The following is a 27409-nucleotide window of genomic DNA, read 5'->3' on the forward strand; positions in this document are numbered from 1 at the left end:
CTTTTATACTAGTAAGCTTTTTGCAAACCCGATTAACAGTCATCCTTGTTAACATGGATGTATAATGTTTAGAACTTACTTATACAAGTCATATAGGTTCAAGGGGCAACAAAATAATTTCACACATATTCCTTCCAAATTAAAATAATTGAAGGAACATAATATATAGATTTATCCCAAAATATACTAATTTGTGTAATTAAATAGAAATTTAAAAATTAACAAGTGCAAAAAGCGCAAATATAATACATAATGAACTATTAAATCATTTACGTATATACGTCTCAGACCAATTACTTATAGGACCTGCCTCGCTAGAGTTACCCCTCTGTCAAAACTATATGATCATGATCTAACGTGTTCATACAAACTTCGTCTTCGAGTGTGTATAACGATTTAAAAATTATAGTTATGTGTAGTGTAAGCACACAGGATAGATTTATTGGTGTTGAATTTTTTCAATGTGTGAGTTTACCTCGTCCCCCTCAAAATACGACACATAATTTTGTTGGTGAATTTGGAATGCGATAGAAGGTGTCTAATTGGTCTGAGATATACGTATTTAAATTCAGTTAGTATAAAAGACATGTTAGTGATAAAAAAATGCAAAAATTGATGTATAATTTATTAATCAAATAAACAGATGACATAATTTAATAATATAATAACAATATTTAATACAAATTCAAATAAATTCCAAGCACAATCTCCATTTTGTGCGATTAAAGTATTTAATTATAAAAAAAATTTAATACTCAATAAGTCACTCCTTATGAAAAAGCCATGCATTTTACTTTTTATATATTTTAGGGCAAGCCAAAAAGGAACACATTAAAATTACTTTTCAGTTTTATATAGGACTAGAAATTACTAACTACAAATAAATACATAAATTGTTATAATAAGGGCCATCCATTATAATTTTCTAACGTTTTTTGTGTTTGACAGATGGTCCCTTTGTCGATAATATTAAAAGTATTCAGTAAAGTCAGGTTTAAACACATATATAAATAGATAGAAACAACATCACAATACAAAATCATGCCCAAAAGCGTCCACTACCACCTTTAATATGCCTAATACATAATATTTTTTTTATTATTTAGGTATATTGGAATTTCATTTAGATTGATTTTGGTTATGATTTACGTGTACTAAGTATTACAGAAGACAAAACTCATCACAATTGTGTAGGTACTGAAACTGCGGCGATATCGCCGCACTTAGCTAGCCGTCTAGCTTACTTTGTTGAGCGAAACGTGTAACCGCCACGTGTAACTCGTGCGAGTTAACTTGACAGTCAAAACTTCCACATAACCATGGGGTCATTTTACCAACGTTAGTTTAATCTAAAAGGACTAGAATAAATAAACCGATTTGTCTAAGCAGCGATCGACGCACTTTGTTAAAGTATACTTTGCTAATATTAATAATTATACCCATAACTACAGTGGAGCCATTTCACCGAACCTTGGCTGAGACCGAAAGTTCAATCAGAAAGTTCAATACTTTTTTGCACTACGTACCACAGTTCATAAACAAACGTTATTCGAACCAGATGTCAAGTTGATTCGCACGAGTTGTAGGCATTCACGGCTCTTAGGACGTTTTGGTCACAAGAAAATAATATTGTACATAACTTGTTATTTTTAAGGCGCCGATGTTACTTCTATCATTTACATATCGATTCAGTTCAATTGTAATAATTATGATAAAAATCTCAACAATAACCATTAACTAAATTCCCAAAAAATATACGCGAGTTCACTAAAAATATGACTAATGTTTATTTTAATAATTAAAGTAAAATATTTTAAATTTAAAATACATTTAGGTATGTCAACAATCTTTGCATTTCAGTAAATTCTTACGTCTACGTGATTCAGTTTTGTGTTGGCACAGTTAAACTATTTGTGTTAGTCCTTAACATTTATAGGAAACAATATATCTGAGCACAGTTTACAAAAATACCAACAAACAATTAATATTATTAATAAAATAATTAGTATAATAAAATTTAACTAAATATATTTTCACTACAAAACAAACACACAACGGTTGCCAATATCTTTTTCAGATATTTTTACCACTGCTTTATTATTCAAGAATACTATAATTCTATAATTTTAAAAAAATACTATAATTTTAAAAGAAAACAATTTTATTATTGCGTGTATTTCAATCTCAAGACATACGACGTACGTAATTTATAAAATTGCAAATAGTTATTCAACATTTCAAATCAAAACTTGGTATAAAAATAATAAAAGGCAAAATATGACGAAAAATATGACAAAAAATATTCGACCCACTAAAGACTAAAAGCAATTTGTGCATGAACAATAGCTATAATTTTTAAATATGTAATTAAAAACGTTCCCGACCTACAATACACTTCAATCGTCTAACTTTTAGATAAAACTAATAACTTATACAGGCAACCGCGATTGTCGCAGTCGTCTGTCGCGTTTGTCAATCGGCTTGGTCCTCAGATTAATTAGATAAGGACCTGCCTCGCTAGAAGTTACTTTTGTCTTAAAGTATATAATCAACGATCTAGTGCGATTATATAAAATGTCTCTATAGAAACGATGTTTCATAGTTGTAATCGTTTTCGTCGGTTAATTAGCTCGGTAAAAATACCCTTTTGCGTAATTGAATGGTGTAAAAAACGGGCAAAATCATCTAGTTTAGTATACCAAATCTAAGCTCATTTTCCTCAGAAAATGAAAGACAATTTTGTTCGTGAATTTGGGTGCGATATAAGTCCTTAGAGTACACAGCAGGCGATGAAACGAGCTATGTTAGGAGTATCTCTACGTGATCGAATCAGAAATGAGGAGATCCGCAGAAGAACCAAAGTCACCGACATAGCTCAACGAGTTGCGAAGCTGAAGTGGCATTGGGCGGGGCACATAGTTCGAAGAGCCGATGGACGTTGGGGTCCGAAAGTGCTGGAATGGCGACCCCGCATTAGAAAGCGCAGTGTTCGCCGACCACTCACGAGGTGGACTGACAACATCAAGCGAGTCGCAGGTATTCGTTGGATGCGGGTAGCTCAATATCGTGATATATGGAAGTCCCTACAAAAGGCCTATGTCTTGCAGGGGACGTCCATCGGCCGATATGATGACTAGTCCTTATGTAATTAGTCTGACACTTGGTCGTCAGCATCGGAATGGTCGCTTTTAATAAAGGTTATTGTAGGTCGGTATCTCGTCGTCGTCATAACTGTTTCTTTTTTTAATATTCAAACAGACCTCCGTTTCCGCACGTAACTTTGTTTAATAACTATTACAGCAAATGTATGTAAAAATCTAGTTCGGCATGTTGAACCATAATGTACTATCGCAGTAAGAGTGCTGAAGGTTTTGCAGTTAAGTTGCCTATCTATCGGTATTTTCAGGGAGCGTGCTGAGCTAGTTTTTGAGCGTGTTCCTCCTTCACCATTATCATAAGACAGACATATTGATATCAGCATCATCATCATCATTATCAACCCATATTCGGCTCACTGCTGAGTTCGCGTCTTCTCTCAGAATGAGAGGGGTTAGGCCAATAGTCCACCACGCTGGTCCAATGCGGATTAGCAGACTTCACACATGTGTTACAATACAGTTCAACATCCAAAAATCAATAAAAAATGCACCGATCAATGAACAACAGATCAAAGTTTTCAATCGTAGATATGTCCCAACAAAGAATTTATATCATTCCTGTCATTATTTCACAACTTGTTTTCATAAACAGTCGTAACAAAGTAAATTGAATCACGTCCTGATTCATGAGCTTGTTTGCTAACACGAATAAAGCATAACAGATACGAGACGTATTTATTTATTAGAGTTTTCATTTTAAATCTCATTCAATATAAGGGACCTTGTACATTATGCGGATAATGCTAGTCCGTGGTCACAAAAGCTACGGTTTGTCTGCGACCAGATTTCCGGGCACAACCACGACTCTTCGTAAACAGTCCTGGATTAGTCTATAAGCTATTTAAGCAATTGCTAAGGGCTTTCCTTATAGGGGGGTATCAGAGACGATCTGAAAATATAACGAGCCCATGAATGTTTTAAATTGATTATACATATTTTACCTACTTATATTTTGTTTACTTAATTATTATAAGGGCCCACAGGGGATGATTGCTTAGGGCATCAAGTTGCCTAAATCCAGCACTGGTCGTAAAGCAGCCAATTGTCATGGTTATTCTGCGTGCTCAATACTGGCTGATCGGGCCGCCGAATTGTCATAACAAAGTATACGTACCTTGGTCGCAACGACCAGTCATGTGGTTTCTTTAGTTAACTTGGTTGTTGCTGCCCTCGTCGTGGCGTGGCAATCTAGTGTGCTAGGTGCCTTATATTTTGTAGTAGGATTTAATAATATATATTATTCGTCTCAACAAGTAAAAAGTCGGTCAGTGCTCATCGATGAGTTTCCTCAATGAACATATCTACGACGAAAACCTTTGACAACAGGTTAGTCTATGGAACGCCTCGCAGCGTCAGTTACAGCATATATTACGTGATTTTCATCTTTTTGGTGGTTTCTTCGAGCATGTCCTTTATTTTGGTCAAGGGTGAGCGCTTGGAGTCTTCCGACTTGCCGGTCAGCGGCGGGAGGTGGATGTGCAGCGGGTCCCGCAGTCTGGCGAGATCCTTTTGGACTTTGTCTACCTGTAACACGTTGATTTCTTATATTAGCTATGTTCTATGCTTGGCTTTGCTGCATAAAATAATTATTTAAGAACAGTCGAATACAGTACTGAATAACGATATTTTATACTACAGATATGTTACGTGCTTACAAAATCACCGCAAAAAGTGATCGGAATTTAGCTACTCTATTGAGCGCACACATGCACATTTTTGTGTTTACTCAAGTTACATATTTAAGTAGGAGTTTTTACACTAACACATAACTCAACGTTGTAGGTAAACTAAAAAACTTAGGTATTATTTGTTTAAATAAATTTCGTTGCTTAATAAGTGACTAAATGAGATTAAGTCAATTATGCACATTTGTCATCTCAGTTTTGATGCCCTAATGCCCTATCTTTAGTATAAAATATCATTGGTATTGAATACAGGCGCCGCAATTGCCGCTGGATGCAGGCGGCTCAAAGCCATGTTGATTGGAAATCGTTAAGAGCCTATGTTCAGAAGTGGACGTCCATTGGTTGATAATAAACAAGTCAGTATTGAAAGATTATAATTATTTGAAAGAAAATGAAAAATCTTACCTCATCCTTTAGATGGTTGTATTGAGTTAGATCGAGACCGATCTTTTTCGCTTTCTTGTGTAGAGTTATCAGATGTTGTCTATCCTTTACATCAGGCAAGATATATTCCTGAAATGTAATAAAGATTATAATATATTAGATTGATATATTTACAAAAGAAATATTTATACTCCGAAAATATTCATTTTAAAACACATCATGTTCCATAGACATTTTTAATTTACTTTACTAAAAGAATATAACCCTAGAGTTATGGGAAATACTCCCGAGCATCCTGATATACAAGTTAGCCCGTTTCCATCTTAGATTTCATCATCAGGTTACCATCAGGTGAGATTGTAGTCGTCAAGGGAGTGAAGTGAGATTGTTGTAAATAAAAGATAAATAGAGAGGTACAAGTTCGAAAAATCACTCGTTTTGCGTTAACTGAGATTAGAATCTTCGTTTATTAAGCGTTCGAAAGTATGGATAAGTATAAGATAAGTCGTAAGAAGTTTACTCGACTACCAACCTGTTTAGTGAGAACGAAGTACGCGTACGCGGCCATGGCTGTGCCGTACGTGACGAAGTACGTGACCGGCTCCATGATGTCCCAGGAGTACTCCCACCAGGTGAGTCGCGCCAGCACGCCGAATTGTACACCCATGAGCCCCAGACCCACCCACGTCAGCGCTGACGTCTTGCGGGTAGTCTCCACCTCTAGTGACAGGCGCTTCTGGAAATTTAAGGTAACTTTGTTAACCTCGAGTTTTAAGCCTCAGAGCCTGTACACACCACGTTTTTTAAAGGCGCAGATAACGCGCGTTTTATAGAAACGTACGACGACTGCGCGCTTTTATCTTACAGTAAAGTTTGTTGACGTTTGCATCGGCACACACGCGCGTTAGCATCGCGACTGTATCGCTACAAACTGGCGTCGACCACGCGTTTGAAAAACGTGGTGTGCACAGGCTCTAATAACCAGGCTATCGTTTTATAAAGGTTGGAACTTTGTCAGCCTAAGCTATTATCACATTTTGCAAGGACGGTTAACTAATTATGAGATGCAACCGTCCGCAAATTGCATTTTTGCTATAAGCAGTATTTCGAACGCTTTAAACTTAAAATTAGCAGAAAGTTGCAGAGATAGCCTGGAGTGTCAACCGTTTGACTATTTGGAAGGAAGAAAGAAATAAAAACGATTATTTCTAAATGATGCCACACACCACAATGTCACTATTGTAGTGCCCGATGTCTCAACAACCCGGGCAAGGCAAGACTAAAAGCATCAAAAACGAAATATGCTGAAGCATACTGCATGGACCAAGCAAATGCTGGAGCAGCTGCATGCTGGATACAGCGTTAATTTCCAGCTGACATTATTTAATTTAAATTTATATAATTTAAAAGTATTTAATTTAAATTTATTTAATTTCATATGTCTCAATTTAAATGTAATATTGTAAAATTGCTCATGGATCGAGTTTCAAATACAAACTCGTTTACTTAACTTGCTTCGCAAGCTCTTTCGAAAAGTTTAGTCTGTTTTAAAGGAAGGAGACTTAAGTGATTAAAATTGAAGGTAATTCAGTTTGCGAATTCATTGCTGCTTTCGGAAGATCAACACGTTAAATATATTGCACTAGCAGTTTCGCCCACGTAGTTCCCATTCCCGTGGAAATACTGGGCTGAAATATTGCCAACGAGTACGTTGATAATGTAGTTTGCAATTAGTGAAAGAATTTTAAAAATTGGTTTTTGCGCAATATTGAAACAAAAAATGGATATCATCATCATCATCATCATTAGCAACCCATTTTGCACGACTCACTGTTGCACGAGCACGAGTCTCCTCTCAGAATCAGAGGGGCTACACCCAGTAGCCCACCACGCTGGCCCAATGCGGAGTAGCAAACTTCACGCACGTAGAGAATTAAGAAATAAAAAATATGCAGGATTCCTTACGATGTTTTTCCTTCACCGTTTGAGACACCTGATATTTAATTTCTTAAAATGCACATAACAAAAGTTGGAGGTGCATGCCCCGGACCGGATTGGAACCTACGCCCTCCGAATCAAAGGCAGAGGTTACATCCACTGGGCTATCATGTACCTAAATGAATATATTTTTCTTAATTAGTGACACAGGTTTCACAGGTGGATGTATGAATGTTTACCGTTCAGTAAACTAACAAAACATCCAACACTGAATGCGAAACCACAGCCGGGGTCAGTGTGACCGCCTCATCTGTATGTTAATGTATACGATGTACCAAACAATCGCTATTTGCACAACCAATGGTGGACTATCAGATCATTCACACCGTTTGAAGCAAAATGCAATTTTAAACACCTTGTAGATTTCTAGTCTTACCTCTTCTAGCGGCTGCAATTCAGCGGATAACTTTTCTAACTGCGCTCTCAGCTCGCGCTCCTTGCGGACCTGGTGCTCTCTAACATTGAGCGCCTCGTACAGCTGGTTCACTAAGTTCCTCACGTCGCTCAGCCGCGTGATCTCCTCCATGCTGAGGCGTTCCTGAAATATATATCATCATCATTAACAAACCATATTCGGCTCACTGTTGAGCACGAGTCTCCTCTCAGAAAGAGAAAGAGAGGTTAGGCCAATAGTCCACCACGCTGGCCCAATGCCGATTGGCAAAATATATACAAACTGTTTAATAACTTGTTCAACCTACAAGCTGACGCCACACGGTTTCATCTGCGTGGTTCCCGTTCCCGTAGGAATAATATATAGCCTATAGTCATCCTCGATAAATGGGCTATGTAACACTCAAAGAATTTTACAAATCGGACCAGTAGTTCCTGAGATTAACGCGTTCAAGCAAGCAACAAACAAACAAACAAACAAACTCTTCAGCTATTAGATTTAAACGGTCCACTGTAGGTCCAGGCCCCAGTGGCGTAGCGTACCTTGGAGAGGTATTATAATTATTTGGGGTCCCAAATGATTTACAAATTTTATTTACAACAAATTTATTTATTAAATCATGTATTCACGATTTCAGTTTTTCTAAAGTTTCTGCTTCTATATAATAGCGACAAGTCTGATAGCCGTTCCTATCCCATCGAAGTCCATAACCCGTATTTTTTGACAACCTCCGTGACGCATACGCGGTGAATTTACAAGACGGAGGCCTGGGTTCGGTCCCCGGCTGGGCTGATTGAGGTTTTCATAATATTTAACTATTTAACACTATCAGATGTTATAACCTGTTCAATTATATGTCAATAATGAGGATAGATGGAAAGTGGAACAAGGACGTATTGCAAAGATATGCTAGTTATAGAAAAAGTCAAAAAGGACGTCAAATCAAAACAAGTTATAGACGAAATCGAGAACTTCAGGTACTTTCTGGGAAAGACAAGAACCAAATTAATAATTCCATTAGAACATAATCTTTTAAAATAAATAAATTGAAAAGATATTTGAAATTAAAAAAAAATGTAACTTTATAAAATGGTCCAAAGGAGGTTGCACGTGTTATCTTATTACACTGAAAATTCTTGCCATGTGCAGAATACCGTATAAATTGTCGCCAGAGCTCAAATTATTATTTCCCGCAAAATTGTCTCCTCGGTTGAAAGCTGGTTAAAGTAGATTCCCTTGTATAAATATAGTATGTAATATTACGAGTATATTGAAAAGAGATAAGGTATGATATTTTGTTTGTTACGGATAGGCTTCGAAACTACTGGGCCGATTTTAAAAATTCTTTCACCAGTGGAAAGCTACATTATCAGCAAGTAACACACTCTATATTTTATTCCTATATTTCTATGGGAACGGTAACAATACGGGTGAAACTGCGCCGAGTCTGCTATAGTAATATACCTATCAAATAGGGTTATCGAAGACGACTAAAATGCAACAAGCATATTTGGCATAAATCCAAAAGCGAAAGCTGGTCAAATTAAGATAAAGTCAGGAATTAATGATACGACAAACAAAAAAATGTGTAAGGTTGTACGGTAATCGCTGGATCTGGGTTTAAAATAATGGATCTACTGAACCCATTTTGAAAATTCTTTCACCAATTAATCATCGTGTCACCCTATCCTATTACTTACTAATACCTATTACAATCGCGAAAGTTTGTTTGTATGGATTTGGCTGAAATTTGAAATGGAGATAGATCAACACATAAGCTACTTTTCACCCCGGAAAAATCCATGGTTCTCGCGGGGTTTGTGAAAAACTGCATTCCACGCGGACGAAGTCGCGGGCGTTCGCTAGTAGGCTATATTTTATCCCAGTATTGGCACTACGGGTACGGTAACTACGCAATTGAAGCCGCGGAGCGTCGCCTAGTTTAGTCATAAATCCACTTGACGTTTTTTTAATCCTTCATTGATTTATCACATAAATTCACATTAATTACTGTATTATGGTTGATTGCCGAGTCTATAATTAATGATGCTATTGAAAGCTGTGATACCGCAGATTACGCCAATGACATCACAATGATATAGGATTGACATAATGGTTAATAAATTATCGAGTCTTACACAATAGAATAAGAGAATGCTGTAGCCAGATATACCTCATTTAATAAAAAGGCTGATGAAAAGGAGATACCTAGTCTCCATACAGACTCGGGTCCAAAATATACGAATGCCACAAAACTGAAAATTGGCCATAAATTAGAACAATTAAGGAGAACTCATGAGGCCAATTTTTAAATTAAATTAAATTTAAACGCAGTTAAATTACTTGATATAGCTGGGCAATAATTCAAAGCCCCGTTGACGTAAAATTTATTGCATTATCTGTGTCTAACTGACTGACAGTAACTTGAAACATCTAATCAAATTTTGTTATTAATGATATTTGACATTGACATCTCATTCATTGATTGACTTTGACATTGAAAACGCACTTTTGCAAAGGCGACTGACAATCAGAGAAATACAGAAAGAAAGAAAGAAAATACCTTTATTGCTACATTATGCCACACATCACAATTATTTCTTTTTAGGTGCATCTGGACACTAATGGACCTTTCAAAGCCAGCACGGTACAAACCCCATAGTTGCCTGCCTTACTTCCCTATGGTAGCAGAATAGGCTGACAAACTTCAGCCTTTATAAAATGAAGTATGTCTGACTGTCGCAAGCTTTCCTTCTATAACATAGGTACACGTATTTGGATGACGGCCAGTATAGTTAAAGACAGATTACTTCTATTCACCGGGCATGCTGATAAAATAAGGAAGCAGATGCATTGACCGTATAACTGAAGGTAACCAGCTGTGTAGGCGACTGACAATGCAATATTTATTTATGACCAAAACTAGGGGAAATGGGAACAAATATAATACAATCATCATTAACAGCCCATATTCGGCTTACTATTGTGCACGAGTCTCCTCTCAGTACGAGAGGGGTTAGGCCATAGTCCACCATGCTGGCCCAATGCTGATTGGCAGACTTCACACGCAGAGAATTAGGAAAATTCTCAGGTATGCTGGTTTCCTCACGAATCTTATATATATATATATATATATATATATATATATAAGATTAATAAATAATGTATTCTGTGATATTTTTTTTATTTAAAGAAATATCTATCTGTCAATGAAAACATACCAAAAGCGTAAGCGGAAACATCTTGCAAGAAACCTAATGATGAATCCCTCTAAAAGTATGAAAATTTTTGCAATGAACATTATTTTCTTATACGTCTATACCACATATATTATCTAATATTATAACTAGGTATAGGTAGGTAGTAAATAAAATCTTTGGGTTGTAAGGGGTAATTGCTGGATCTACTATATATGGATACCGATTAACCGATTCACATGGGAACGGGAACTACGCGGGTGAAACCTCGGGGCGTGTAGTGTAGGATCACACACTAGAACCGAGACCCAATTAAATTTACATAAGAGCAAGCAAACATTTACATACATCAGATAAATAATTATGTATTTCAAGAAATATAACGTAGTAGAAGTATTACTTGGTCGCTAACTGTGGCCCACATAAAAAGGCTCAAAGTCACTCAGCGCGCGATGGAGCGAGTCTCTAAAACTTTGAAAATATTTTTGCAATGAACAATATCTTTTTGTAATGAAAAATTAGGTTGATGCTTAAAGTTTAAATATTTAAAATAAATTCAAGGACTTCGAGCTTGTTAAGCTAAAGACAATTTTTACCTACAATTATAAATTTTAACCAAGATAGAGCATCCAAGGAACGTTGAAAATTACAAGCTTGCATTTTAACTTTTATCTCACAAAGCGCTTTCAGCTCCTGAAAGTCAGCTACATTGAGATGAATTGTGATTTTATATCGTCTTTTGCTAAGAAATTTAACAAAGCTATCAAATCTCGCGGTGCAGCACAGTACAGCTTTTGCTTTGCGTTTTCCTTTGTCTGAATGCTGACGGTGAATTCTACTACTATATGTTTAAAGACTCAATTCTTAAAGTCTCAACATTAAGCTGAGCCAGTGTCGATGAGAAATGATGTCTAGTTTCAATGCATTTTTAGTTTAAATTGCTCAATCCTTTCAACTTAGTTAAACAGAATAAAGGAATTTCGGTTAAGTAACAGGAAAATAATTATATAAACTGAAAGATTACTGAAATTATTCATACAATAGATAAGGTTTAGTTTTCAAACGTTATGTTTAAGAGAAAACTCGAGTTTACTTTGAAAATCGTACATTTTAAGTTTAGACAATTGTCGTCCTCGTGAAGAAGTTACGTTCACAATGCAGGTGCACAATAAAACACGTTTAATGTTAGGTTTTCCACATTAAATTCATAACTAAAATCCTACAAAAATATAAAAAGGTGCAATGCGGTACATTAAAACAAGCTAAACATATTTACAGATGCAAATAAAAGGAAGCGTAGCAAAAATTGCTATTTATTATACAAGACAAGCCGACGCCCCGCGGTTTCACCCGTGCAGTTACTGTTTCCGTGAGAATACGGGGATAAAAGATCCTGTGTCCTATATGACACTCACAAATAACGTGGTAAAAGAATTTTCAAAATAAATTCAGTAGATCCTGAGATTACCTCCTACAACACCACGAACTTTATAATATTAGCATAGATTAAGATGAATGCGGAAGGTCTGAAACGGTGAAGGAAAAACACCATGAGGAAACCTGCATACCAGAGAATTTACTTAATTCTATGCGTGTGTGAAGTCTACCAATCCGCATTGGGCCAGTGTGATGGACTATTTGCCTAACTCCTTTCATTCTGAAAGAAGACTCGAGCTCAGCAGCGAACCGAATATGGGTTGATAAATGATAATATAAGAGAAGCTGACGCCCCGCGGTTTCACCCGTGCAGTTCCCGTTCTCGTGAGAAAACGGTTATAAATTATAGCCTATATAATACTAACAAATAACGTGGCTTTTTAGTGGTAAAACGTGGTAAAAATTTTCAAAATCGATTCAGAAGATCCAAAGGTTATCTCCTACAACACCACACACTTTATAATATTAAGATGAATGCAGAGTAATTGAATAGGTATATTTAAACGAAATAGATGCCCGAAATATTAACCTAAAAACTAAAATTTTAAAGCAAATGAAATACAAAACTTATACTAGTAGAAAGCACCAAGTGTGGCGCAACACTTAAGACTTTCAGAGGCAAAGTTAATGCAAAGCTCGGAAGTCCTATTTTGAGTCTCAGTTTCGACAGAAGACAAGTGGCACTTGCTAAGTCAAAAGGCACGCGGCGTTACCGCAATCTTCTTAAAGTTGTGCGCTTTGAAATGTTTCTATAGGACATGTTCGCGTGGTAGTAGCACACGGTGAATACATTTCTTTGCGGTAAATAAACAAGTAAACAGTTGTAAAACAAAAATGTGCGGTCGATCGTCAGGAACGAATTTTTTCGTGAGATTAATTTATATCTTAGCATGGATTCACCGTACGGGTGCTGGGTTTACGTTTTATAAGTTGATTGACTATTACTCTCTAAATAGCAATTGCTACTTAGATGTTATAGTTTTCCTTGTAATTTAATTATAGATCCTACTTTCGAGATTTGAGGGTGGGGACACTTGACTCTATCAAAAATTAGCTTATTATTTTACAAACGGATTTCGAAATTGAATTTTTTGTAGAAGACCCCTCATATCTTTTAATACCTATCCAACAATACCCCACAATATGAAAAAAAAAATCATCCCCCACTTTACATGTAGGGGAGGTACCCTAAAAAATTTTTCGAGACTTTATTTTACGACTATATTTACATTTTTTTAATGTACATACTCATTATAATTTACAGCTTTCTAGTAGTAATAGTCTCTGCGCTAAAGCACGGACAGACGGACAAACGGACTGACTTAGCGAAACTCTATGGGTTCCTTATGGACTATGGAACCCTAAAAGCTGTACAGTTCTCAGTATTCTCTGCCAGTGAACAGTACAACTGTACGAAAACCTCAGATTAGTAGCCCGCATAAAAGTAGTTAATGAAGTGTTGACGTATAGTAAGAAATAGGTACCTAAATCAAAAAGAGAACATAAATTTCCAAGATTTCCTGAGTAAGAAAACATATCCGTATTCCTATAGTATTATTGGGAACCAAGGAGTTTATATTCAATATAAAAGGAAAAATTTCGAAGGTAGAATTTTCCGTGATACACAACGTGTTTCGTTTTCTTCAGCAAAGATTGTTTCTGCTCACAATCGAGTTTATATTTTATTTAGCCAATCACCGTGAACCAAAGCAACGCAGCGTAAGTCGTTAGCAATATAATAAGAATAAGAAGTAGAAAAGAATTTCATTTTAACGAAACGTGCGTAGTTTTGTTATTTTTTCTACATTTTCCCTCTTTCACTTGACCGCAGTCTAGTGTAGTCAGAAAAACTCGGGAGGGCAATATTTTCAAGCTTAGAAATACATTTGCGGATTACCATTTACCATACAAATTTCGTTTCATTCAGAGATGGATTAATCTTGGACCTAAAAGCCGTACCTTACCCTACTTACATTAAATTGAATTACTTATTCAGATATCGGATCCATTTTGAATATCCCGTATTCATCATTGCGGTGAATGTATAGATGTTGATCATATCTGATAGGATTGCTGATACGAATTGAAGAGGGAAAACTATTATACGCTTACGGGTAAAAAAATTTTGAATATTAATTAATTAATAAGCTTCATCTATATTAATATTACGAGGTAAAGTTTGTGAGTTTGTGATAACCTCTAGATCTACTGTTCCGATTTGTAAAATTATTTTGTCAATAGAAAACCACTTTATTTTAACTTTTCCTAAAATATATTTTAACCCTGTATTACTCCAACGGGAACGGGTATCACGTGGACGAAATTGCGGTTGTTTGCTAGCTGGTCATAATTATAGTCGCGCCAGATTGACGTTAGATGCCTAGATAACACTTAATCGTTTGGAGGACTTTGTAAGTGCCCAAAGACAAGCGGTCACGAAAGCTTAACTCAAAGTCAAAGCTTACTATCACAAAAACTAGACTAAAACCAAAGAAAATACAAACTCCCAAAACCTAAGCCAGGGAATCTAATTTAGCCCGAACAAACTAACGAACACATTGCATTATCAGCAATATCAGTAGCGCTAATTATATCCGTATATTATATAACGATATTTTTATAACTTGGGTTGAGTTACGAATTTGTGTCTATCGCTCTCGACACGTGTCTAATACGACACTGTAGATAGTGTCGTATTAGACAGAGATGTACAGACGAATTCGAACTTCGCCACTTCCCAGAACATTCACACATCCCAGAACATTTAAACGACTCAACCGATTTTCATGAAACATGTTTAAGAACACTCGCATTAAATTAAAAAAAAAAGTAAATTTAAATCGCTTCATTCGGGAGCTATGGTGCCACAGACAGACTGACAGACTGACAGACAGACAGACACGTCACATTTAAAACACCCTTCTCTTTTTGCGTCGGGTATTAAAAATAGCACCATAGAACGAAGTCGCGGGAACCTTCTAGCAATCTCTAAAGCCCTAATTTAAAAGTCAGTCACGATTACGTCCTTATCCATTTTATATCTCAATTGAAATTCCAATAATCTCCGAGAGCTGGAGCTCGCCGGCTGGAACAATTTAATAGCGCTTTAATATCAATATCTTGAGCTCGGCTTGAAACAATTGCTGACCTTAATTACTGATTAGTGTTTACATTCCAACTTTACATTTGACGAGCACGAGTTTCAGAGAATGAGAGGGGTTAAGCTAATAGTCCATAAAGGCCTAATACGGATTGGCAGACTTCACACATTTTTTTTTTATTCTTTACAAGTTAGCCCTTGACTACAATCTCACCTGATGGTAAGTGATGATGCAGTCTAAGATGGAAGCGGGCTAACTTGTTAGGAGGAGGATGAAAATCCACACCCCGGTTCCATTTCGGTTTCTACACGGCATCGTACCAGAACGTTAGATCGCTTGGCGGTACGTCTTTGCCGGTAGGGTGGTAACTAGCCACGGCCGAAGCCTCCCACCAGCCAGACCTGGACAAATTAAGAAAATCTCAATCTGCCCAGCCGGGGATCGAACCCAGGACATCCGTCTTGTAAATCCACCGCGCATACCACTGCGCCACGGAGGCCGTCAAAATAAACACATAGAGAACTAAGAAAATTTTCAAGTTTCCTCACGATGTTTTCCCTTCAACGGATTCGAACCTACGCCCTCCGAATCGAAGGTAGAGTTGGGCTACCAATACTTTAACGAACTTTAATTTAATTACAATAATAGCAAAGAGTAATTTATATTAGACTTAACGTTTCAATTGGAGTAGCACAGAAATGAACCTACAAATATTTTAATACGGGTCAGAGGCGGAAAAAATGTGTGGGCATGTGAAAGCTGTACTTAAGCTAATAGCTTTCACGTAATTGGTGTCTAGTGACCTGATTAATGAATTACTGCTAAACAAGACCGCCCTTTTAAATATTCACGAGGTTTACAATGTTAATGTTGTTTAGAAGCTCGATTACTATCTAGACAATGTTAGAAAGTAGCTATGCAATCGGATTTAGTAGTTATTGTGTTTTATAACCTCTGATAATTTATTATCAGACTTCATAAGACACAAAAATGTACCATGTACCTATTACACTAAAATATCTTTTCAACAAAATAATTCAAATAACTTCAAAGACAAAAAAATAACTAAAAATATTGAAGACAGTGTCATGCGAAATACGCTCTTTCAAGATTTATTTTGTTTTTTTGGCATCATCTAACGCCTAATGCTTGTCACTCACCATCAGATAACTGATCACACGATCAGTTTTATTGGATGTCAAGCCGTTATAGCTTGGCAAGTTCGTAGATGACACTCTCATGATATGCGGGCGACGGGGGAAAATACTGCGCGGGTGTGAAGTAAAGCGCGTGGGGGGCAGTGGGAAGGACTGCGCGGGTATGAAGTCGTGCGAGCGGGGCATCGCTACCCGCCTCCCGGCCCGCGCGGACCTTCGGGAGTGTTCGAACGAATTTGCCAAGCTATAGCGCTACAGGTATGTATTCATCTTAACTTTAATGGCATGCGCTTAAAATATTTAGTATATAAGTAGGGTAAGGTGACGGGTTGGCTTTGTAAGGACCAACTTAACTCACCAGCGGCTAGAATTTGTTCATATAAATCCGTTTTTACGGCAGCTTTATTTGTTACATTTACAAGAAATTCTTCTACTCTTGCTGTTGGAATGTACTAAATTTTTGTCGGGAAAATATCGCGTATAAACAATCAAACAAATCACCATAAAAGCTATTACAGTGGGTTTCGGTAACGGGCTTATATTATGAGCTCCAAAAAAGCTTTCATTAACAGAGGAACACTGAATACAAATTAGGCATTTCTAAAGCCTAGTTTTAGACTTTAATACGACAATAATTTCCGCTAAAAGCAAATTTGTCGATGTACACGAAACAACTTGCGAAAATCATCAAAGCATCTGATTAGATTTAGCTTTAAATAATAACTAGAATAATGAGCGTCAACTCGCCAACAAACTGTATGTACAGTTTGGCGAGAGTATATATAATAAAATAAATTAAAAAAAAAAGGACGCCAATAATAAAACAAAGAAAATATATTTTCTTATCGAACACATCGAACAAAGGTGTAAGAACTTCGACCTGTGTTGTGTAAGTGCCCATTTATCAATGTTCAAGATCACTTTAACCTTGATACGAATGTTATAAGAAAATCCTGGGAAAATGTTGAATAAAAATTGTTCCAGGAAAACATTTTCTAATATACGCTGAAAATTTTGGTTTTGTTCGCGAATAGGTGGTAGGTTTCGTGGAATATGATAATTATAATTAACTTGTACATAAATGTTCAAAACAAAATTCAACATTTCTAGGAGTCCACCTTATTATATTTAGAACGTCATCACTATGTTAATCTATGCCTTTAATAGAGAGGTAAAGTTTCTGGTAATGTATGGGGATATATCTGGATTTACTGAACCGATTTTGAAAATTCTTTTACCACCAGATAGCCACGTTATTTGTTAATCTCATTATATATTTGATCCCCTTATTCTCACAGGAACATAAACTATGCGGGAGAAACAGCAGGGCGACGGCTAGTTAATTAAATTGGCATAATAACATAACATGTCCAAAATTTCTGACCAATCGTTTGGGGAGAACTGTTTTAAAATTCACTAACAAGATTTCACCTAAGCCTAAGCAAATATTGCAAGTTAAATAAAAGTTAGTAATGAAATAAATTGGGATCTGTGGCGTGTGTCAAGGGACTAAGGACTCGAAGTCAATCTCCACCACCTCTCATGGACCCATGAACTTGGCGGTTACTCAAGTCAAACCCAGAAAAACCAACTTGACCGTAGTGTGTTCTGGTGTGGCCTTCATGACTTTATAAGTAACTAGCGGACGCCCGCGACTCCGTTAGCCTGAAATTTTGTTTCTTACAAATCCCGCAGGAAACTTTTTCCGGGATAAAAAGAAGATTACGTTTTTCTCCAAGGTACAATTTATCTTTACATCAAATATCAACCAAAAGCCAGTTAGTTCAGCGGTTTAGGCGTAAAAAGGTAACAGACAACCTACTTTTATATTTACGATATAAAATAAGAGTGGACGGATTATAATATTATTACGGTTTTCTCGCCATCCCTGACCCTTTGTGTGCTATAACTTCCTTCTGGCTTTCCATCCATTATACGGCGGCGGCGGCGGCGGCGACGGCGACGGCGACGACGACGACGGCGGTTATCCGTCAAGTTGTGACGGGAACGTCATAGCTCGATGGTTATCTGCCGTCCTACGCCGTGTCACTGTTATATTTTCTCCGTGTAGAAAAAGACGATCCAATCCAGGATAACTTCCACAAAGCGTGATGCCTCACAATGCACCTTCGATAGGCTCTTGATGTAGTACTCGATGTCGTTAATGAGCAGCCGGAATTTGTTCTCCATCAAAGCCTCACCGTGTCACTGGCAGCGATATGCACACGATAATGACTCGTCAGTAAGAACGCGCGCTCCACGCCGCGGTCTTCCGCCTACGCCAAACATGTAACGAGTTTGATGTACCTGCGCCGGGCTTTTGACGTAGTACTCGGTGTCGTTGATGAGCAGCCGGAAGTCGTTCTCCAGCAGCGCCTCCACCGTGTCACTGGCGGCGATGCGCACGCGGTCCTCGGCCGCTAACGCCACCGCGCGCTCCACGCCGCGGTCTTCCGCCTTCACCTGCGATTTTAATACAATATTAAAAATATGCCTTTGAAATTGACATTTTCTTTAAAATCTGGTGTAATCCGACCAGTGATATAGTCCAAAAATTATTACATAGTCATTAAGACAAGGCAATATCAAAGACCGTGCACTTTACGCGTTACGTGTTTCAATGAGTGTGAAGCGGCGCGACGGCAGCGGCACCGTTATCACAGGCTGCCCACATCGGTACGTCATCGACGCTTCTGTAACAATGATAGTTTACGCGTTACCTGCTCCAGGAGGTCGCCGAAGGTCTGTGAGACGGGCCAGAGTGTGGAGGGGTATTTCTCTCGGCGCGACGGCATCGGCACCTTTATCACAGGCAGCCCGCGCCGATACATCACCGACGCTTCTGTAACAATGATAGTTTACGCGTTACCTGCTCCAGGAGGTCGCCGACGGTCTGCGAGACAGGTCGGAGTGTGAAGCGGCACTTCTCTCGACGCGACGGTAGCGGCACCGTTATCACAGGTAGTCCGCGCCGGTACGTCACCGACACTTCTGTAACAATGAAAAATCATCATTTAAATTATCTCTATAAACAAACGTTTTACCTATACGTCATTTAAAAACAAATTATTATGTTTAAAATACAAATAATACATTTTAGGGCGCGTGTAGACAGAAAGCGAGAAATTACATAGGTATATAATGAAATTTATTTAATGAATCTTTTATTATGTTCTTAACGAAGTCACGGAGTAGGAGTTGCGATACCCTTTTAAATTTAGTACATTGAATTATCACTTATCATCAAATGTGGCAAAATTACTTGTTTTGAAAGAAATAAAACAAATATTCTATTTGTATACAGGTGATACACTCGTACTCGTATGTGCAAGTACTCGCCAAATGTTTCGAACGGATTTTATTTCACGCAACATAAACTGCAAGTGTTGTCGTTCACACGTATTCTATGCATCACATTTTAGACCTTATTGATAGCTCGTTAATGCTGAAATTCGTGTGAACTTCAGCTTAGGACCAACACAAAGACTTAGGGATTCCGATATATATAATAAATGAAAAACGTAATGAAGCGTGGGTATACGTAGTGCAAGGTGGAAATAAGGATTGAGGGTGAAAAATGGTATGCCTTTGTTACCGTATCCTTTACTGACATTAATAATACGTCAATGTAGGTATAGTTAATAGTCCAGGATCCGGAGAGCATTTTTACATTTGATTACTATCAAGTAAATTTTCTGTGAGTAACTTCATCTTGAGAGACGCTCAACCTTAATATTTACAAAAATTCTTGATTCTGATAGCTAACAGGGTTTCAGGGTAATGAAAATTTCTGAGCGTAGGAACGTCAAATCAATCAATCAATTGTAAAAATGCTCCCCGGATCCTGGACTAGATAGTACAGCTCATTATGGCCAAGTTCGTCCGGCAAAGTGCCACAGTTTTGCTTGTTTCTCCAACCTCACAGCATTGCTTTGTTATGGTCTTGATGGTATATGGATGTCAAAGAAGCGAAAACAAACAAAAGTACATGACTTTTTTCTCATTAACATTATATTGCTTACTTTCTTAGTACATTTTTTAACTGTTTTCTTGTACTGGTATGGCACCCAAGATTTATATCACCTAGTGTACTGTCGCTACGAAATTGCTTTAATGTGCAGGAGCCGGTCTAATTACTCGCTCCAGTTACCAACTCGCCTGCTCGTACAGTTAATGCCATAACGTTTACAAAAATATATTAAATATTTAAATAAAAAAAAAATATTATTTAGTTTAATTTTGTTGCCGTTGTTAGGCCATTAAAATAGGCTGGCGATAATGATTTTAATAGTTTGGATTACATTTTGCCTCCTTTAACTTACACCATAATCAAGTGGAAAATTGTGTCAACGATTAACACATTTCCTTTTGTTTCCTTGGGAGCTTACACCTTAGTGCACACATGATGCTCAGGTACAAGTTTATAAAATCACTTATCACATCATCATTCAAAATAGACTATAGATGACAATGATGGTGTCATCATCACCATCATCATCATATCAGCCGATGGACGTCCACTGCAGGAAATAGGCCTTTTGTAGGGACTTCCAAACATCACGATACTGAGCCACCTGCATCCAGCAAATCCCTGCGACTCGCTTGATGTTGTCAGTCCACCTGGTGGGGGGTCGAGCAAAACTGCGCTTTCTTGTGCGGGGTCGCCATTTCAGCACTTTGGGACCCCAACGTCCATCGGCTGTTCGAACTATGTGCCCCGCCACACATTATCTCCTGTAATTTGCACCACACTATGATGATGTTCACAACACGCTACCTACTGTAACTTGCACCACAATATGATTTTTTTTATTATTTGCAAGTAAAGTAAAGGGCTACTTTACCACAATGTCACCTGGAGGGAAGTGATGATGCAATCTTGGAAGAGGGCTAACTTGTTAGGAGTAGGATGAAAATCCACTTTCAGTTTTAACACGACATGGTAACGGGACGCTAAATCGCTTTGCGGTGCGCCTATAAGGCGGTAACTAGCCAAGGCCGAAGCCTCCCACCAGCTAACACTATGATGAAGTTCACACACGTACATTCCGTAACTTGCACCACAATACCAGCACTCTGCTCAGGCGCAAACGCGCGGGACATGTTGTAATTACTCGTCACTTTCCTAATTATCGCCATTCCGATGTTTCTCCGGCCGATCTATCACACCTGTCAATTGTTTTGATATGCAACCGTATAATTGCAGCTTCTAGTAACATGCCTTTCATACAAATGATACATAAGGTAATAAATAAGTAAACACCTCTATACTACATAGCTTATGTGGATTCAGATCAAGGCAAATTCTTGGGTTCGAATCCCAGGTCAGGCTTTGAAATACAGCGCTTTTCTTTCTTCTTCTCAGGAAACATCATCAGCAGGTAGTTGGTAAGTAGATGGTGTTACACCCCCGTATCTATAAAATTATAAAAGATTTTTAGTAAATTTTGAAATTTTATGATCTTATTTATTTTGCAAACATCCTAACTGATAATATTAACCCGAATGTCTTATAAAAAACATTGATTTTATGAGACATTGATTTTTATGTGTTATTATTTTATGATTAACGAAGTCATCATCCCCATAGCATTAAGTTGTAACAAACAAACATACCAAATCTTACCTCTCTATAATATTAGAAAAGATAACACCAATATGCCCCATATCCAAGACCGTTGGGATATAGGGCAAGTGAGACCCTCGAGGAGCAGTCCGATACCCGGCGACCCCTGAACGCCTGGATGGCTCTCCAAGTGAAGAGGTCCACTGGGACTCTCGCCGTTAAAGCCCACTTACTTTGTTGTGGTATTTGGAATTCAATCTAAATATTATTAGAACAACTGAAGTTTGGTTATCTAAACTAAGAGAAAAAAAGATTTGATTTTTGTTTGTAACGATTTAACTTTAAAAAAATTCTTCTTCTTAATCGTACACTCTTGGCAGAGTGGTCGTGGTTGCAGCGATGAGCGACGCCTTCTGTGCAATGCTCCTCCACTTTTGGCGATTGGCTGCATTTTGAGTACACTCCGAAAAAGATGATTGTGAAGCAGCTTTAACTAAATCCGTCCAGCGGGTTGGAGATCGGCCTCTGGATCTTTTGCCTTGGACTTGCCCTTGCACTACCAACCGCTCTATTGAATCATGATTTCTGGACATGTGGCCAAAGAATTTTAAAAAATTACTCGACCTATTTATAAAAGTCTTAGACAAATCGATAGCTACAGTATCAGCGAGTAACAATATCAAGTAGTAAGCTTTGTGTGCATTTAAAAAAATTAAATATCACGTGTCTCAAACGGTGAAGGAAAAACATCGTGACGAAACCTACATACCAGAAAAATTTCTTAATTCTCTGCGTGTGTGTAGTCTGCCAATTCGCATTGGGCTATCGTGGTGGACTAACCCCTCTCATTCTGAGAGGAGAATCGAGCTCAGCAGTGAACCGAATATGGGTTGTTCCCATATTCTTAGGGAAATGGATTAGGCGGGTGAAACCCGGTTTGCTAGTATTTACTTACTTTTAATGCTAATATTTACTACCACACCGATATCTATTTCGTATAAATATGAATATCAAATCTTATCACTCAATATTGAAGTGTAGGACGAGCCTATACTTCATAGCTATCACGAAGCAATAACCATCGATCTAGCCTCAACGACGTAGCTCGTTGAGGCTACACAATGAACCCCAAAACCTCCATCAAATACATGACTTATATTTACTACATTCTGGTACGTTACGAATATCGATTCATTAGAATAGTTGGGAACTACAAACAATGCAATCAATTTTAAGTATTTGCAGTGCCTTTTTTAATATTCTCTTTTTTAGGATTCCGTATCACAAAACGTAAAAAACGCAAACCATATTCGTTCACTTTATTGACAATCTTAATTGTCAAGACCCTTTATCTCGGGAACGCAGGGAGGTCATCATCATCATCATCATTAGTAACTGATATTCCGCTCACTTTTGAGCACGAATCTGCTCTCAGAACGAGAGGGTTAGGCCAATACTCCACCACGCTCGCCCAATGCGGATTGGTAGACTTCAAAGACCTAGAGGATTAAAAAAATTCTCAGGTACCTATGCAGGTTTTCTCACGATGTTTTCCTTTACCGTTTGAGACACGTGATATTTTATTTCTTAAATTGCACATAACAGAAAAGTTGGAGGTGCCTGCTCCGGACCGGATTCAAACCTACGCCATCCGAAGCGAAGGCAGATATCGACGCATGGAGGTATCGAGTTGAAATAAAAGTTATACAAATTTCTAAGTTAACGTAAAAAAAATATGACCGTCGATTTGAGAACAAATCCTTTTTAGAATTTACTCCTTAAGAATCGATTTTTCATATAGAAAATGAAATTAAAAAAATATGGGCAGTAAAATTCGATGAACGAACGACAGCGTTACATTTTTTGTGCGCAACCTATTCTGCGCACCTTTCACTTTTCAGGCGTAGTTTTGAAACATACATAGTGTATGTTGCGGGGCAACATACACCTATTTAGACAGTCGATCTGAAAGAGTAAACTGCATTCGTGCGTCGGAGCTGACACACGCTTTTTTTAAGCTAAGCATAGTCATTAAAATAATTTATTCACGACTATACTGAATTCTTTTTTTAACGCCCGTCACAAGCAGAGCATTTAAACTGAAGTTGGAGCGCATCCAGCGTAAACCGAACAAATGGCGTCATATCTCATAACTAACCAACCACTGACTGCCGTCGGAATGATAATAAATATCACTGTAATTGAAAAGTCTAAATGTTACGAAAATTTATAACAGACGTTCAAGACTTCGTCCACGTGAAATTCAGTTTTTCACAAATCCCGCGGTAACCATGAAGTTTTCCGGGATAAAAAGCGGTCTTTGTGTTAAATCCAGGGTATAATTTGTTATCATCATGACAACCTCAAAAGTTTTAACTAAGCCAAATTGAAATAAATAAATGAGTGTGCATTTCATCTTACTGCTAACAAGTTAGCCCGCTTCCATCTTTTAATGCATCATCACTTACAATCAGGTGAGATTGTAGTAAAGGGCTAACTTGTAGAGAAAAAAAAAATAAGAAAAAAAAAAGAAAAGTTTCTACTCGTGATAATCACACCTAGCCAACATTACATCTTATTTATCGATAGTGCGTCCATGATTCCTAGCCATTTATTTGTGCAGTGCTAAGTAAGAAAGCGAATGTAAAGAGTGCGTTGGTACTTACAATGCATAAAACTTTCATCCACTGAGTGTTGCAAGATATCAAAGGTATATACTATATCGAAGGATTTACAATGTAATTCCTTATCATAACACCTACTTGAATATTATGATTAGTCAAAATACAATTTAAGAAACTAGACAAATGCGAGTCGCACTCACCCACCGAAAGTTCCGTACAAAATTCTGCATTGCAACCGAACAAATGAGACTGCGTCAAAGTTTTATCGCTACACTAATAGCTACTCTTGCATATGTGAACAACACAGTCTACAGACAAAATAAGTACAATTTATCTTCATCTCTACACGCGTACATTACACCGCGAACGTCACTCTCGCTCGTATCAATGACAAATTACTACAGATAGTCTAAAACACGCTACATTCATCGATTTGCATACGTTAATAACATCAAGTTCAATGTTCAGTATAGCATGTTACAGAGATATTACAGTTTGCGACGCGTTCATTGATATACTAGCTGACGCCCGCGACTTCGTGTTCGTGAAATTCAGGTTTTCATAAATCCCACAGGAACTATGAATTTTTCCGAGTTAAAAGTATTTTGAATATTGCTTAGTATATCCTCCTCTATCTTTCAGTATAAGTTCTATCAAAAAAGGTTCAACCGTTCCGGACAAATAGACAGTCAAAAATGTTACAAAGTTTGTATTTTAACATCGTGCCAATAACTATACCAACTTGAGAAAACAGTTATTTTTAAATCACAGACAGACACTTTTAAATAATTGATTTTATTTCGTATGCATCAATCAATGTGGATTATGCTAATTTACATTATAGCAATTTCAGACCTGAAAATGGCTTAAAACACGAAACAAGAGAATGTCCAATTCTGTAGTTCTTTTTTTGATATATTAGCAAGTGTTTCCTAATGCTAGCCATTCATCATCAGATAAGACCACATGCATGTAGCGCTAACAGCTTGACGTCCGATAAAACTGATCGTGTGTTGGTCGCGATCGTCATGATGTCATGAACATTTTGATCGTTTGATCTTTTTTTTTTTCTTTACAAGTTAGCCTTTGACTACAATCTCACCTGATGGTAAGTGATGATGCGGTCTAAGATGGAAACGGGCTAACTTGTTAGGAGAGGGATGAAAATCCACACTCCTTTGGGTTTCTACACGACATCATACCGGAACGCTAAATCACTTGGCGGTACGTCTTTGCCGGTAGGGTGGTAACTAGCCACGGCCGAAGCCTCCCACCAGCCAGACCTGGACCAATTAAGAAAATCTCAATCTGCCCAGCGGGGGATCGAACCCAGGACCTCCGTTTTGTAAACCGCGTGTCCACCGCGCATACCACTGCGCCACGGAGGCCGTCAAAAATCGGGATCGTCAGTGGCTGACATAATAAATAAGCTATGTAATTAAATACAGTTAAAACTTGAAACAAAATACCACAGACAGACTAAAAAGACTATTTGCATTCTACCCGCAGTCGCAACTAAACCAACGTTTGCAATTCAAACAGAAAGTAAACGAGTTAAAAACTAATTTGGTTAGCAGAGGTTCTCGTATCTCGTATGTCATGATATTAAAACACTACAGCTGGCTATGATACATTATGCATCGTACATTTCTTTTTGCTATAAGATTTTAACGTTTATTACGTTGAAATAAGGCTTGTATTACAATAACCAATAGATACAATGTAGGACGTAGATGAAATACCTAAACTGGGAAATTTGGATTTACCAATTCTGTATTCTGTCTAATATTTTATGGACACTATAACACTTGTAAGCTAGTGTAGCTCGCGTAAATTTGGCTACTTGACAGTTTTCGAAAACATATATAATGTACTTTAAAATTTTCGTAGGCTTATGACATTTATATGAAATTCGCGCGAAAACACTCGCGTGAAATGTGTGATCTGTGACGTCACATATCAATAAACAACGCTCTATCTTTTAATCATCATCAACAACCCATATTCGGCTCACTGTTAAGCACGAATCTCCTCTTAGAATGAGATCATCAGGCTAATAGTCACGATGGCCCAAAGCGGATTGGCAGACTTTACACGCAGAGAATTGAGAAAATTCTCAGGTATGCAGGTTTCCTCGCGACGTTTTATTCCTTAACCGTTCGAGACACGTGATATTTAATTTCTTAAAATGCACATAACTGAAAAGTTGAAGGTGCATGCCCGGACTGGATTCGACCCTACGCCCTCCGAATATGACACGAAATACAAAAGACAAGACGTATAAGACGTATATCATGACACGACTAATCATGACACGTATAATAAGAGTTAGTTTAACTAATTAACTCTTATACGTGTGATTCTGAGATATTGCTCTGAGTTTTGTTCTGTGGACAGCCCTCAAAATGGCTTTTTGATATATGTAAGTGAAGGGGACAGTTCTCATTTCACTCACTAATAAAATATCCGCGCTGTTATCTCTTGAAAATGTTTTCTCCCAGTGCACAAAATACATCATGACGTGAATAGCATAGTTGTATAGCTAATATGCATTCGAGTATCTTTGACTGTGACTGAGCCCATAAAGATCTAGAAAAGATATTATAAGATACAAGTTAACCTTAAGAATATACGACACTGAAGACTTTCACATAAAAAGCTCATAATTCCCTATGGCTTTTGAGAAAATGCTCAAAATACCTACATCA

The 27409-nt window shown here is 37.5% G+C and overlaps 1 protein-coding gene across 1 annotated transcript in view; it reads right to left on the reverse strand.

Moving 5' to 3' along the window:
• Positions 1-610: 610 nt before the first annotated feature.
• The window catches only part of LOC112052312 (calcium uniporter protein, mitochondrial), a 181870-nt gene continuing 155071 nt past the window's right edge, over positions 611-27409 (reverse strand). Inside the window, exons 3-8 of the mRNA XM_024091330.2 lie at positions 19381-19502; positions 18819-18974; positions 7602-7763; positions 5760-5963; positions 5249-5356; positions 611-4682 (exon numbers count right to left, since the gene is read on the reverse strand). Of these exons, the coding sequence (XP_023947098.1) occupies positions 4527-4682; positions 5249-5356; positions 5760-5963; positions 7602-7763; positions 18819-18974; positions 19381-19502 (908 nt within the window). The 3' untranslated portion in view covers positions 611-4526. The remainder of the gene's footprint in view (positions 4683-5248; positions 5357-5759; positions 5964-7601; positions 7764-18818; positions 18975-19380; positions 19503-27409) is intronic.

This window comes from Bicyclus anynana, chromosome 7, assembly GCF_947172395.1.
Source record: "Bicyclus anynana chromosome 7, ilBicAnyn1.1, whole genome shotgun sequence".
Taxonomy (NCBI): domain Eukaryota; kingdom Metazoa; phylum Arthropoda; class Insecta; order Lepidoptera; family Nymphalidae; genus Bicyclus; species Bicyclus anynana.